The 14,970-nt window shown below is 38.5% G+C and overlaps 1 protein-coding gene across 1 annotated transcript; it reads right to left on the bottom strand.

Annotated features, from left to right (window-relative positions):
• Window positions 1–4,456: 4,456 nt before the first annotated feature.
• leprotl1 (leptin receptor overlapping transcript like 1) lies at window positions 4,457–11,218 on the bottom strand. The gene is made up of 4 exons (XM_046031216.1): window positions 11,090–11,218; window positions 10,354–10,429; window positions 8,192–8,378; window positions 4,457–7,338 (listed from the first exon to the last, which is right to left on the bottom strand). Exons 1-4 carry the CDS (start codon window positions 11,103–11,105, stop codon window positions 7,222–7,224), a joined length of 396 nt encoding a protein of 131 aa, XP_045887172.1. The 5' UTR covers window positions 11,106–11,218; the 3' UTR covers window positions 4,457–7,221.
• Window positions 11,219–14,970: the final 3,752 nt, after the last annotated feature.

Here is a 14,970-nt window from a genome sequence, read left to right on the forward strand (position 1 = left end):
ACACACACGAACCGGAAAGAGAACTTGTACTTTCGGGCGAGGCATTTCAGAACAAAAGCACCCTGCACATCTTTCTGTAGCTTCAACATGTTTAGCATGAAAATAATCGAGCAATAATCTCAGCAGTGCAATAATATAATCTTTACAATACTGCCCGTGGCAGAAGTTGCAATAAGCATTTTCTAAAGCTTCCCTTTGCTTTTGATGGTAACTTACAGGGCAAGGGTAGACAAAATAAATTCTACATTACTTTTACTTTGGTGATGGTTTTATCCAACGCAAGAAATTGCAGAAGAATCATTCTTGAAAAATAAAAAAAAGTAATTGCCAATGGGTAACTTGTGAATTATAAATAAACAGCTTTGCAACCACAATTTGTTTTTGTGTTATCAGCCAATTAGTTTTTCATCTGCTGCTGCTTGTGATGGTCATGACACAAAGTGAAAGTCAAAATCTTATGACAAAAACGGTGCATTTCTCAGGGCGGTCAAAGTGGATGTCAGCTGCTGGTCAGAACAGTGATCCAGCAGAGTAAAAGGATGGAAGACAGAGAGTGACAGGAGACCATAGATGTATTTTCTCTTATTGAAACCATTGCACAGCAGTCTCCACAAACACAGACACAAATTCAGCACATTTTTCTTTGAATGAACAGGTCCACTACAACACCTTCACTTCTAAGTCCTTTTTATCTCTTTTCAGGGGTTTTGTCTTTATTTCTCCTCAACTAAATGGAATGTCTCATCTTTTAGAAAGACAAAACAAATACAACAACATAAACCAAGTGATTGAACCAGCATAAAAATGTCAGTGTAAAACACTGATGACTGACTGCACATAGGTGAAACCCCTGACCACAAAATAGGAAAGTACAAAAAGCAAATTACACACCACTGGTAAATTGAACTAAAGCCATTAAGATTATAAAAAATAAGACACTGCCCATGCTGAAGACACCCAAAAATGAATAAAATGTAAAAAAATATTTAAAAGCAATTAAAATAGTGCTCCAAAGGAAGGTATCCTGTGACTTTAGACATTAACCAGTCTAAATGTAGTCTGAAATACAGCTCAAATTACTCCTTGTCTTTGCTCTCTTCATCGGGGTTGTGTGTGTCAACGTCAGAGTCAGATACTGGTTTCCCACTGGCAGCTCCTCCATTAGCACCAGCTTTTGTCGGCCTTGTCCTTTTCGTCTGTGGCTCGTGCTTACTGTTCTTCTTTGCTGATGCAGTATGTCGGTGTTTGTTATAAGCACTCATGACTTCGAGGACAGTTCCACTTGATACACCACATAACTGGGCAGTTTTTCTGACAGACAAACCTGAAAGCTGGGCACCGACTATTTGGCCTCTCTCGAAGTCTGTTAACTCACTCATACTAAAAGTGGAGGCGTTGACTGTCTCTTCTGAAGCTGGCAGACAGACAATTTCAACTGTCAGTCAGGCAAATAACTTAACTGCCTCAGCAGCTTTGATTTAATTACTTTGAAGTTGAATCATGTGGAGTTTCCCTTATTTTGTCCACTGAAGTGCAGAGTGAAGGGGGAGATCACTGCAGACACTGTGTCCTCATCAGTCTATAAATAGATGGAAATAATAGAAAGTCACATTTCAAACATTATATTTGTCTGAAACACCTACACTCAATTAAATGAAGATGTTTTGTTTTTAACTGCATCAGTGTCAGGACTGTCTACTCACAACCACAATGAGGAACATTACAACTAACGTTACAGGGGAGGGACAAAATACACGAAACATTTAACAGTACAGTTCATTTACCCAGCAGCAGCTAACACACACATGCACAGAAACTAATAAGCGTTAGATGATAATTGTCGATAATATAGGCCTAATTTAGGCTATAGCCAGGTAGCAAGCTACTAGATTAATTTAGCTTCCGTCAACAAAATACGCATTTCGAATATATTGTACAATTTACATGTCATCTACAGACAAACAAAGCACATACGTTTATGCACTGATTATAAAGTGTTGTACTTGCAGGTAGTTTAGTGAGCCTGTGCACCGCTGTTATCACTGAGCTGTTTCACTTTTACACACACACGAACCGGAAAGAGAACTTGTACTTTCGGGCGAGGCATTTCAGAACAAAAGCACCCTGCACATCTTTCTGTAGCTTCAACATGTTTAGCATGAAAATAATCGAGCAATAATCTCAGCAGTGCAATAATATAATCTTTACAATACTGCCCGTGGCAGAAGTTGCAATAAGCATTTTCTAAAGCTTCCCTTTGCTTTTGATGGTAACTTACAGGGCAAGGGTAGACAAAATAAATTCTACATTACTTTTACTTTGGTGATGGTTTTATCCAACGCAAGAAATTGCAGAAGAATCATTCTTGAAAAATAAAAAAAAGTAATTGCCAATGGGTAACTTGTGAATTATAAATAAACAGCTTTGCAACCACAATTTGTTTTTGTGTTATCAGCCAATTAGTTTTTCATCTGCTGCTGCTTGTGATGGTCATGACACAAAGTGAAAGTCAAAATCTTATGACAAAAACGGTGCATTTCTCAGGGCGGTCAAAGTGGATGTCAGCTGCTGGTCAGAACAGTGATCCAGCAGAGTAAAAGGATGGAAGACAGAGAGTGACAGGAGACCATAGATGTATTTTCTCTTATTGAAACCATTGCACAGCAGTCTCCACAAACACAGACACAATTTCAGCACATTTTTCTTTGAATGAACAGGTCCACTACAACACCTTCACTTCTAAGTCCTTTTTATCTCTTTTCAGGGGTTTTGTCTTTATTTCTCCTCAACTAAATGGAATGTCTCATCTTTTAGAAAGACAAAATAAATTTACATACACCATAAAGCAAGTTATTGAACCATGTTTAAACTTTTGTGTGGTACTTTAGCATGATGATTTATTGACCCCATAGGTGAAACCCCTGACCACATAAACTAGTGCAAGTATGAAAAAGCAAGTTAGACGTCAGTGGTAACTTGTAGTAATGCCATTACATGGGAGTGGTGATGGCGCAGTGGATAAGACACATGCCTTTGGTGTGAGAGACCCGCGTTTGAATCCACTGTGAGACACCAATGTGTCCCTGAGCAAGACACTTAACCCCTAGTTGCTCCAGAGGCGTGCGACCTCTGACATATATAGCAATTGTAAGTCGCTTTGGATAAAAGCGTCAGAATAAATGTATGTATAATGTACATATTCTTGGTAACAAATGGGACAATATTTTGCTCTTCTACAGAGCTGTCTTGAGACACAAGAACATTTATATCTCAAGGTGAACTTGCAACACAACAGCTACCTATCTTCAGGTATGCAGATAACATACACTCTCATTAACTTAGCATCTTTAGCAGAGCTTGGGGCCGCTCGTAGCTGGTAAATTAGCTTAACAAGCTAAGCTAACAAGATATGAATGCAGACATTGATACCTGCTAATTATTGCTATCACATAAACAAAATAATAGAATTTCACTCACCAACTGGAGCACAGCACAGGACAGCAGGCCATTATTCATCCGGTATTTGCATGAAGAAATCTCCAAAGGCACAAACACGGCAGAGATGCTGAGCTCTGCGACTGTATCAGATGAGTGAGGCTAACAGAGGAAAGGCTGACTGCTAGCAGTGACAGTGGCGGAACCCACCTGTCACTCAAAGCATCCACGCCCCTCATAATCCAGAGCTTTAAGGCTTAATATAATTTAAACTGGTGAGTTGTAATAAAATGTCCCCCCTCACAGATGTCATGAAGGAAGAACTGAGTTATATACACTAAAACCATTTTTTTTAACCTGGGTGTAAACATGTTTATCAGCCTCAAGTGGCCACTCGATGAATTGCAGTTTCTGTTACATCCGGTTTGGCCTCATTTTTGAGAACCGGAGGCTGCCGCTTGGTTAAAAGACATACATAGGGTCCTGTTTCAAAAGGTAGGTTAACTGGGTTATCTGGTTAACTTTGCTGAAGTAAATCTAGCAAAGTCTTTCTGTTTTTAAACATCACTCCTGTGTTATTATATTTCATCGAACATGACGTTAACTGTCGAGAGTTTTAAGCTGTCGCTCACCCTGGCTTTGGGAAGTATTTAGACCTCTTCACTTTTTGCACACTTCATTTAAGATTGTTTAATGTAGGCTACTTTTATTGGCCATCAATCTACAGAGTTATAAGAAAGAACAAAGCAAACAGGATGAGTTCAATTTATAGTGCCATAGAAAATGGTCTGAATACTTGTTTGTAAATGAGATGTAACTCTGCTTTTCTGTCTAGTAATGGGCTGATTCTCCTGAGGGCACTGAGTACTGCTCAACAATAGGGCAGACTAACTAGGCCATGCAGATGATATCAGTTGAGCTTATTTCCTGTGATGTCTTGTAAAAAGAGGGAGCCTATGCCTATCAGATCCAGTCTTGCGGGCAAAGCAAATGCATTTGTAGTCATTCAAAGGAGAGGATGTTCAAAAATGGCATTTATTAAAAAAGAAAACCACCATGCTGACTTCAGCCTCTTTAACACAAAAGTGGTGGACGGAAAATGGCGTTGGACATTGACACAAAGCATTATGTGATAAAATAAATAAATAAAATATCCTCCCAAATCTGTGAGAAAAAAAGCACAACATCTCTCTCAAAACAGAAACACAAGAGAAACCCGTCCCACAGCTACACACCAGATTCTGTCACATCAGGGAGTTAACATCAGACTACAAAACAGACGGTTAGAGAACATTTGAGAAACTGAGCTTAAAATACATACAGTGTATTACAGACGTTCACGCCTTAGGAACACAATATGGAGTTACCCTGCTTGTCCAACCATAGACTGGCTTACAGACTACCACCAGTGGGTGAATCTACTGTTGACAGCATGTTAAAACAGATTCAAAGTGGTGTTACATAATAATATGCACAAATCATGTCAGTTTTCTGTCATCAGCTGCCAACATAATGGTGCTTTTAATACAATCAATGCCTTTACTGAGGTTGTGATCTCTGGAAGAGTCGCACAACAGACAAGAAAGGTACTATTAACGATATTACAGTGTGTTTGAAGTGTTAATGCCAATTTGTAGTGCCAGAACCCAGGTGTCAGTATTTTTAGTCATGGGTTCCTGAGGCAGATTTCCAATGCTTTTCTCTTCCCAGAGTGTGAAAGAAATACCATAAGAATTGTGGTCTAAATAAGGGTTTAATTTTTTTGTTCTTCTTTAGAAATTGTAGCTGTTAATGTGACTTGACTAGTTCACCATCTTGGCAAATAAGCACAATACAGCTGGATTAAACAAACATAACATGTTTACTCCTTGCTTCTACTCGTTATGCTAAGCTAGGCTAATCATATCTTGTGTCTGGCTCCATTACCATGTGGAGTGGTATCAATCTTCTCATCTAACTCTTGAAAGAAAAGTGAATGTTGAATTATTCCTTAAATAAGTGGTCAAGTTTTAAAAATAAGAAAAGAATTCTTAATATACTTAAGCGTTAAAAGTTTCACTGGAAATCTACGGTGCATGGTAATCCATGGTAAAAGTACCTTTGGGCTGGCCTTTAACACACCGCAAAAAAACTTGGAATCATGGGACACAATTATAACTTTATTATGCTACTTCAGTGTCATTAAAAAAAATCTAGTTTTTAATCTTCCAGAGAGCACATATTCAAACTGAGCCATCCACAAAAACAAAAACAAAAACAAAAACAACAGCAACAAAACCAACATCAGAAAAGGAAATGTTCGACACTCAACCATCCTTTCAACACACCAGTGCTTCAACAAGGCAGCAGATGCTAACTTCCTTTTTTAGCTACCACTAATACATGTGCTGCACCTGACTGACTGCAGGCTGTTCTGATCCCAAAGCTGCCAACACAACAGCTTACACCAACAGTCCTCAATTGTCCGGAGAACAGAGAAACACTTAAAACCAAAACAAATCATAAAACATAAAAAAGTGTTTTCATCATGAAGATGCTGGTGTAGGAGAAAAGAGAGAAATACATTAACATTAGGTGTAAGATGCTTTTACTTTAAAGGAGTCAAATTTAAAAGCTTTGTTACTGACTTGGCCTTTATTATAAATAGCCCAGTTCTTAGCTTGGCTGAGATTCCAAGAAGGCTGCTGTCCGCATGCTAATCCTACGCTAGCTGGCGGCTACTATAGGCTTTTCATGCTTTCTTGACGTTAATAGGCCAGGCTTACCCATACTTTGAGAGAGGTAAGAGCGATCGTGTGCACAGTAAATGTGAATAAGCAGCCTACATCCAGTTGGCACCTGGGAAATCACCAAGTCAGTTTAATTTGATCTCTGCAGTAATGGTGAATGAATCCTCTCTTCAGGGTTCAGAGGAAACAAGCACTCCTGAACATCGTCTCCTTAGTTTGTGTGATGACGTGTGATTTTTTTATGGACTGCTGCAGATGTAACAAAATCCAAAGGATAACATGTTAAAGTGTAAACACTTATTTCCAACATGCTCCAAACAGAAAGAAAGAACATGCTGCTGAAAAGACTGATTTTAAATCAAATCAACACATGTAACAGGGTTTGAAAGATGAGTTAGGGTTGTAGCACCCCAGTTCTTTCACAAACGCATCTGATCTTCTAGAGTTGTTTGCTCTCACAGCTTAGCAATGATAGCATGACAATAGCAGAAACCTAAAGAAAATAGACAGTTTCATTCAAAATAACTTGTACCAAATGGAAATAGAGCTTTTTCTTATCATAAGAGGTGAAATATGAGCTTGTACTGTGAAGATTTTCAGCTGATTTTCACTCAACACAGCGCGTGGAGTGGAAATGCACACCCATCTGCGCCCTTAGTATAAAGAAAGCTTCATCCAGGGCTTTTCACAAATAACACAAGCAGTTGTTCACAGGCACTCACCAGCTTAGAACGCTCAGAACGAAAGCGGGCACAAATGGAGGAAACCCACAACCACAAGTCAGAGAGAGCATTACTAAAATTAATAAAAATCCAACTGAAAGTCAGCATTTTCCATCCCACTTGTGTCTGTTCAATATGATGCAGGTGGTAAAAAAAGAAAAAGAAAGTATTGCACTGGTTTGGTGTGAGTCTATGGATGGACGGTCATCATATAAATAACAACAACAAAAACCAAACAGTAATATCATAATAATAATAATAATAATAATAATAATAATAATAATCGTAACGCTAATAAAAACAGTTCAGACTAAGGTCCCCTTCCCTCCGCTGTTTTACCACTGCTGCCAACTAAAGTCGTCGTTGGATCCAAAGACCAGGAAGAAGCCCAGGATAGTCCCGAAGATGACTATGTTACCCGTTAGCACGAGCGCACACGCTCCCCAGGCGATCTGTAAACCAACACATTATTAATTCAGGTTAACAAATGCTGCTGCGTGCTGCCAGGCTGCAGCACATATTTAGGCCAAAAATCAAGTGGGTGTCAACAACAACAGTTCACAGAATCATTCCCACACAGTGCTCTACTGTTGTATATTCAGTACATGCAGCAGGAGGCAGCAGCTAAATCCTGATCATGTCCTGGGCTGCAGCTGGTGCATCTGTCAGCTCCTCGGCTATATAGGCAAACATATTTTTTTAAAGTAATTTTTACTAATTGCCTCACTGGTTTTGTTTGACTTTTTTCTCATAATGTTCTTGCTTGTCAAATTAGTGTATTTGCATGCGCCGTATGAACCAAACGACCGCATCAGACTGTCTGCTGCTGGAACCAACGTTCACACATTGCCTCAGATGTTGTCTTGGCTCTTTGACTAAATTAAGCTCTTGTCAAAACAGGATGTCTGAGTAAGACAGGACATGAGGAAAGACTGTTTTAAAAAAAGTAGGCGTGCTTCACCAGAACTAACACAGGAAGTGAAGCATTTATTTTGAGCTTTACAAGTTCTCGAAGTGTTGAAATTTAATCAAAAAGGAAAAACTGAAAAACTTACAGATTAAGAGTTGAAGTTTTTAATGATGGGGGAGGTGGATTGTTTATAAATGTGTGGTGGTATTAACGCAATAGTGTACTGTATGCTTTCTATAACCACTTTTCCAGGAGGTGACAGTAATGGTTTTGATGTTACATTTTTAATTTTTTGTTTTGTGATCGATATTTAGCTCAAAGTTTAAATAATGTCTTGCTGTGCTTCATTTTGACTTTCTTGCTGTAAAATGCACTAAGAAGCTTCTGTAACTTACTACTTCAGCTCTTGCAAAGACGATGGGCAGGCCGAAGGCTGAAATGACGATGCCCGTCGTGAGAAAGATGGCCAGCTCTTTGCAGGCGTTACTGGCCGAGTCTGTGTCGTCGACCACCCTCCGCGAGATGCAGTAAGGGATGGGCGACAGGATGTAGAAGAAGAGCAGGAACAAAGGCCAGTATTTACTGCAGAGAGAAAGAGAGAGAGGGGGAGAGAAATAAATACCCCCATGCTGTGATGATAAAGGATGCAGTCAAGTGAATTAAAGGATAAAAGGACCAAACACCGTTCAGCATTCGGCACATTAGATCAAAGTCAACGTCATTTTATTTGTCATGTGCACCGAATAACATTGCATCATGCAGAACAGAGAAAATCTACACAGTTGAGAGAGGAGGTACATTTCTACAACCTCCTACAGCTTGATCGATACAGAAGTGTGGGTCCGATATAAAAAACAAAAGATGACAATAAATCCACCAATATTTGGTTTTTAACATACATTTTTTGATGAAGGTCCCTTACATTTAGTTATTATAGAGGTGAGGCCAATATACGTAACAGTAACAGCATAAATAACAGTGAATCTTAAACAGTAAACATAACAAAAAATTAAATTAATTTCAGTAAAGAAAAATATAAATCACATAAGATCCAAGAAAAAAATCATGAATTGGAATAAGATATACTTTTTATAATAAAATATGACTTTTTTTGGTATTTCTGTACTGATAATTTCTTACTTCTTACATTGGCTGACATTTATACAGATAGGCTACCGATTTACCAATAATGAGCTAAAATTGGCAGATAATATCAGTCGGGCTCTATTACTAATCACCACTAATTGATATTCTAACAACCCTACATCAGGCTGGACTGAGGCTGACATTTAGTATAATGGTAATGGCTAAAATGGAAATGAGATTAATTTACAAGAGCCGGATTTTAGACTGTAGCTTGAGATTTCTCATGTAGAGACTGAAACAACCTCGTCAGAGATGTTTTGATTCTGCAAATTAACGGGATCCACCTACACTGGAGAGGTGTGGCATGCTGCAAATACACTGCGATGCTGACCAGGCTCTCATTTGACACAATCTCAGGGATATATCTGAACTGAATGTTCGTACATTCTTGATGTGTTTTGAGCATTCACAGTGTACAGATGGATTACCAACCATGTAACTGTCCAGTGGCTCCCAAGCTTTACTGGTTGACAATTGGTTTGGGGTAATTATATAAACTGTAACCTTGTTTGGGAAAACGCACCACTAAATAGCAACATCTACTAACATGGTACATAGCTTTAAGGCGGGTCGTGTAGGATGATCCTCATTATTTCAGCTACAATGAAAGCACAATATCATTTACCACCTTCATCTCAGATTAGTTCAGTGATTAAAACAGGTCCGGTGTTGTGCCCTCTGGTGAATATTCCAGCCTGTTTGAGAAGTAGTCAACCAATCAGAGCCTTGTTTGCAGTATTAAGAATGGGGACTACTTCTTCATATATAGTTATCTGACTAACCACATCCGTGAAAAGCTTGGAAGAGACCAACGCAGCTGTACCGGTTGTTTGAAGTCCACTTACGAAAAAAACAACCCTTAAATTAGCATATTTCTTTAATCTGCTCCTAACAACCGTTATCGCAGCCTCTGGGACACTGAAAATACCATACCACAAATGACCACGCAATAAATCTCTGGTCCATGTAATATTAGAAATACTAAGAAGAACAAGGTGTCAGAATATAACTTACATCAAAAACGTTGCAGAAAGTGTGCAATATTGTATTTATTTTGTGGAGAGATGCGTCCCTTGGCTGTGTGGCATAGCTGTGCTCGCTTTAGTTTATATTGATCATGTTTCATTGGCCAAATTAATATCGTTATCGCAACATTCACGATCAATATCGCAACATCAAATTTTGTCAATATCGTGCAACCCTATCACCAAGCTGGAAAACCTGGCAGGTCAGTATAGGTGACCAAGCAGCTCATTATTGCCCTGGCGCCCCAAAGCAGGTTAATCAGGCCATGCTTTTACACCTGTAAACCTGTGATGGGATCAACCAAGGTGCATCTGAGTGCCAAGTGTGAACATGCGTCCTTCACACACACGAACAGGCTTACATGGTGTGTGATGGTGATACTTACTCGTACACAGGGAGGGCACATCCTAGCATGAGGAACATGAGGCCAATGGCTCCTCCAAAGGACAGGCTTATGAGAGCTAGAGGACAGAGAGACAGAGGGGAGGATATCAGCATGGACAGTGTCACATAACTCTGAATCTGTGCTTGTGTATCCCGAGACAATCACACAGTAGCAGCAGGGCCCCTGGCTACTGGAGCTATCATGTGATGAATCAGCTGATTTCACGTGTAATAGCTATATTAGCAATCTAAGCCATGCCGTTGGGGGCGCATGTTAAACTCAGAAAGAGATAGTCAGTGTGGTTGCTTGTTAACAGCAATTAATCCAGGCAGCTCACTTGCCAACAAGCACAGCATCTCAGGCAGGGACAAATTACTGAAGTCAAGGTGCAGCTAGCATTAGCCTTATAACGGTCGCTACTACGTTGTTAAGCTGCTAGGGAATGACATTTAATGCGGTATCATAAAACAACGTTACGGGACTGCAGTGTGACAACTGGCTTAAGTTGCATCTAATTGTGTTGACTAAGTAGCGGCTGTAGCCCATGTATATTCAGCTAATGCTAACGTCAGTAACGTTACTGGCCCAGCGGCTAACCACATCTTCACGTTACCGTTAGATAGCTGGAAAGGACAAACGCATCCATCTGTCTTTCTGCTATTTTGACACAGTTATATTGTCGGAGCCGGTAATTCGGGTGCTTTATTCATGAAATGAAAAGTGGGAAACGTCTTACCTTTAATCCCAGCCATTTCTCTTGGACAAAAGCTCGACACACAGCCCTGACGAATGACAACAGTGCCCCCCCTCCTCCTCCTCTGCTGCCGAGTCCGACCGAGTCCGACCGAACAGCCAACCCTGCCTGTTGAGCTGCCTTCCGGTGCTGCCAGAGATATCGGAATTATGATTCGTCACACAAAATTAAATCAAAAATCATACTTAAGGCATGCGTATTATCAGCAAAAATTTACTTATAATGTGCTACCGCTTCTCACAGTACTATATTATTATATAGCAGTTTATTATAACTGAGGCATAAACGTGTAAGAAGCATTTTACTGTCGATTACTTCTAATATAATATAATAATGAGTAGCTTAGTTTAATGTAGCATATTTTATAAACTACTCATATGTTTTGTATGTCAAATCTTAACTTCTAAAATGTACTGGAGGGAAAGGCTGGAGGACTGGAGGAAACATTTCCCTCTGTGCCCTAAGTACATCACGGTGTCATTCACACTGGGGATGAGGAGGACATGTTACCATCACTTTCTGAAATGGCTGATTCCCCCGTCACTATTTGAAAGCATATGTTAAAATATGTTCTGAATAATAGCTTGCAACAAAAAAATTTAAATAACACATTTATAATTTATAAAAATGCTTTGTGAAAGGTTTATTTGCGCAATAAGGAAACATGCAATGCAAAGAAGAACACAGAAAAAGTAAATGTGCATTTTCCAAAATAAGTAACTTAAGCTAAATAAAGAAGCTACTGATTACTGCAATATATCTCATTATATTTTTATATTTTTAAATGTCACCTGTTAATTTGTGTTTCCTTTTATTTAATTAAAGACATTTACACAATAAATTTGTGTAGGAATGTAAAAAATAAAGTATTCAAAAGCTTCTGGGGAAGGACGCGCAGACCCCCCACTTATATATTTCAGCATTTAATATTTCTTCAAAATAGTGTTAAAATATCTTCTGGTCTTGTTCTCGTGACCCAGCTGTGTCATCACACCCCTAATCTGAGCTCTAATGTCCCCACCACTTTTCAACACAAAGTGACACCCTTGACATTACTGTAAGTTCTCACTTAAAGGCAAAAATGCTCAGTTTTTTTTCTCAACTTTACTCATATCACAATGAAACTTTACAAGCTAAATGTATACATAATAGAATAATACAAATAGAAGCTTTTTTTGAATAACAACTTTTTATGTTTTTAATTTTTCATTATGCAAATTAGGTATTTCCTCATTTAATATGTGCTGATTTGCATATCACACACATCCATTTTCATGCACATTGATAAGAATCAGATGGACTTTTTTGGTTTTATTGTGATAATATATCAAATGCCCAGACATTTACAGAAGGGTTTATCAAAAAATGTTTTTTTCCCCCATGGATTCATTCAAAATATACAGCCTATGTGTTTTTCCCACATATTTACAGATAAAATACCACAAAAATGAGAATGATAAAAAAAAAACTCTGTAAAAGTCTAAGACCTAAGAAACAGTGGGTGAAGTTATGATGGTCGCACCACCTTGAAGGGCGAGGAAAATCACTAAAGGAAACATATCGTTTTGAGCAAACGGCTGTTAAAGATAAAGAAGGCTATAGCTAATGTATTAGAAACACAATTAGAATAAACATGATATATGGACTAGCTAACATTGTGCTCTAGAAAACAAACTTTCAAAATATGTTTTAAAAAGACATGTTCAATGTTTTTATGGATGTACGCGATCTGCAATTATTGGACTTGGAATAAAATAGACAAATGATCATGTTTATATTTATTATTCAAGATTGTTTTGTACATTTTATGAAAATATGGTAACAATTCTTGCAAAATAACTTGAAATGGGAGAAAGTTCTCCAATTCAGTCAGGTACAAGGTAGCCTATAGGCCTATTTATTTGTCATTCTACAACACACAACACCAAAAAATTGTCTGAATAAGAAAAAAAAGGCAGTGAGAGAACATAATCTGAAAACTGTATGTAGAAAAGGTATTGAAGGTGGACAAAATGGCCCTTTCAGCATGGGAAAATTAAGAAAGGCACTAGATACAATAGGAAAGACTGCACATGAAATATGTTAAAACAGCCAAGTGTAGGAAGTCTGTATTATTTCTGCTGTATATCAAAGTGTGGGATAGGGGAAGGATGCCAGGGAGCTGGAAAGAGGCAATAATTATTACAGTAAGGAAACCTGGAAAAGATGCCAGCAGGCCTGGAAAATACAGACTAGTTGCTTTGACGTCGTACATCTGTAAATTAACGGGTTGTATGATAAATGAGAGGTTAATGTAGTACTCCTTGGAAAGTAGAGGTATGGTGGCTACATATCAAAGCGTATTTAGGAAAGGAAGGGGTATGGATCCAGTGTTGTATCTGGAGGATGAAATAAGGAAAGCTCAAGTAAATAAAGCTCATGATATGTTATAGACAAAGGGGCTTCTAATGAAACTACACTTAATGGGAATCTGAGGTAAAATGTTAACTTGAGTTATGGATTTTAGAAAAACTAATCAGGTGAAGGATCAGTATGTTGTAGAAAACTGAATGCCACAGGGCAGTGTAGTCCAACTTTATTTTCCATTATGAGAAAATATATATTTGTAAATATTTCTATGGATATGCAGAGATAGCTGTTTGCAGATGACTGGGCTTTGTGGAAAAGAGGGAGACATGTAGGACACATAAATGCATGGTGGAATGAATCAACTTGGCAAGTGGGGAATAAAACAGGGATTTAAATTTTCAGTGGAAAAAACAAAAGCTATGTTCTTCACAACTCAGGGAAAATCAGGAAATTGTTAGGTTACGTTAACTTTATTGTGCCCAAGGGGAAATTCTGCTTGGGCACAGTGCAGTGTTGCTTCATAAAAAAAACATCACAAAACACATCAACAAGAACCTGAGAAGCATTGACATGTTGTACTTCACGAGAGGAAAATAGGACATTGTCCATGGATTAAAATGCAAGTGCTAAAGTGCTAGTGTGGTTGTTGCACATTGCTCCATTGAACTGTAGTTTGTGTAAAGTGCATATGCTAATGTGCAAGTATGTTTATTGCACGTTGCCCTATTGCACCGGGATCACAAGTAAAGTGCTGAAGTGCTCACATATTTATTGCACACAGCTCTATTTCACATTGTTCAGCATCTTAATGGAGGCTGGCTCAAATGATAATTTTAGGCAATTGGATTTACATTTTGGTACACGGAGTCTTTTTCGTTTCGTATTCAGGGAAGTGGGGATGTTGAGGGTCTGATTTAATTTTCCTAGCCTGTTTCATAACTGTCTGGTCATACAGCCTCTGTATAGGCTCATAGTCTCTCCTCCCTATAATTTTCATGGCTGTTTTGTGCATGTTGGCAAGCTTGTTTTTCAACTTAACTGTTAAGTTGACGAACCATGCAGTAATTCCATATCTGATGACACTCTCTAAGATTGCATGGTAGAAAATCATCATGATCTGACTGCTCACACCATACAACCTTAGACGCCTTAAAAAATAAAGCCTCTGCTGCAATTTGTTACACAGGTTTTCAACATGTGTATTCCAGCAAAGAAGACTGTCAATGTGGACACCTAAATATTTGTGTGAGGACACCTGAGTTACTTCCTGGATTTTAATTACCCCTGGCTTGTTTTGCCTGGATGTTTTGGTTGGACAGGAGAGCAAATAGGCCTAACAAAAGAAATGGTATATTTGACAAAGAGTTTTGTGCAACTGTGGCCTGTTAGACGTATCTGGGAACTAGAAAATCCATGTGTTTATATGGAATTACTTAGGATTAAGCACATCAATAAGACTTTAGTGAATACTATAGTTATAGGGACAATAAAGATAGTTTTCAGGTTTTTACAGA

This window comes from Micropterus dolomieu, linkage group LG19 (assembly GCF_021292245.1).
Source record: "Micropterus dolomieu isolate WLL.071019.BEF.003 ecotype Adirondacks linkage group LG19, ASM2129224v1, whole genome shotgun sequence".
Lineage (NCBI taxonomy): Eukaryota > Metazoa > Chordata > Actinopteri > Centrarchiformes > Centrarchidae > Micropterus > Micropterus dolomieu.

What these genes read in the sequence shown, in the direction of transcription:
- leprotl1 (XM_046031216.1), bottom strand. An exon ending in TGTGCCCTCCCTGTGTACGA is followed by an intron (nt 8,379 to 10,353) that starts GTAAGTATCACC and finishes TTCTCTCTGCAG; the next exon opens with TAAATACTGGCCTTTGTTCC. An exon ending in TCTTTGCAAGAGCTGAAGTA is followed by an intron (nt 7,339 to 8,191) that starts GTAAGTTACAGA and finishes GTTGGTTTACAG; the next exon opens with ATCGCCTGGGGAGCGTGTGC.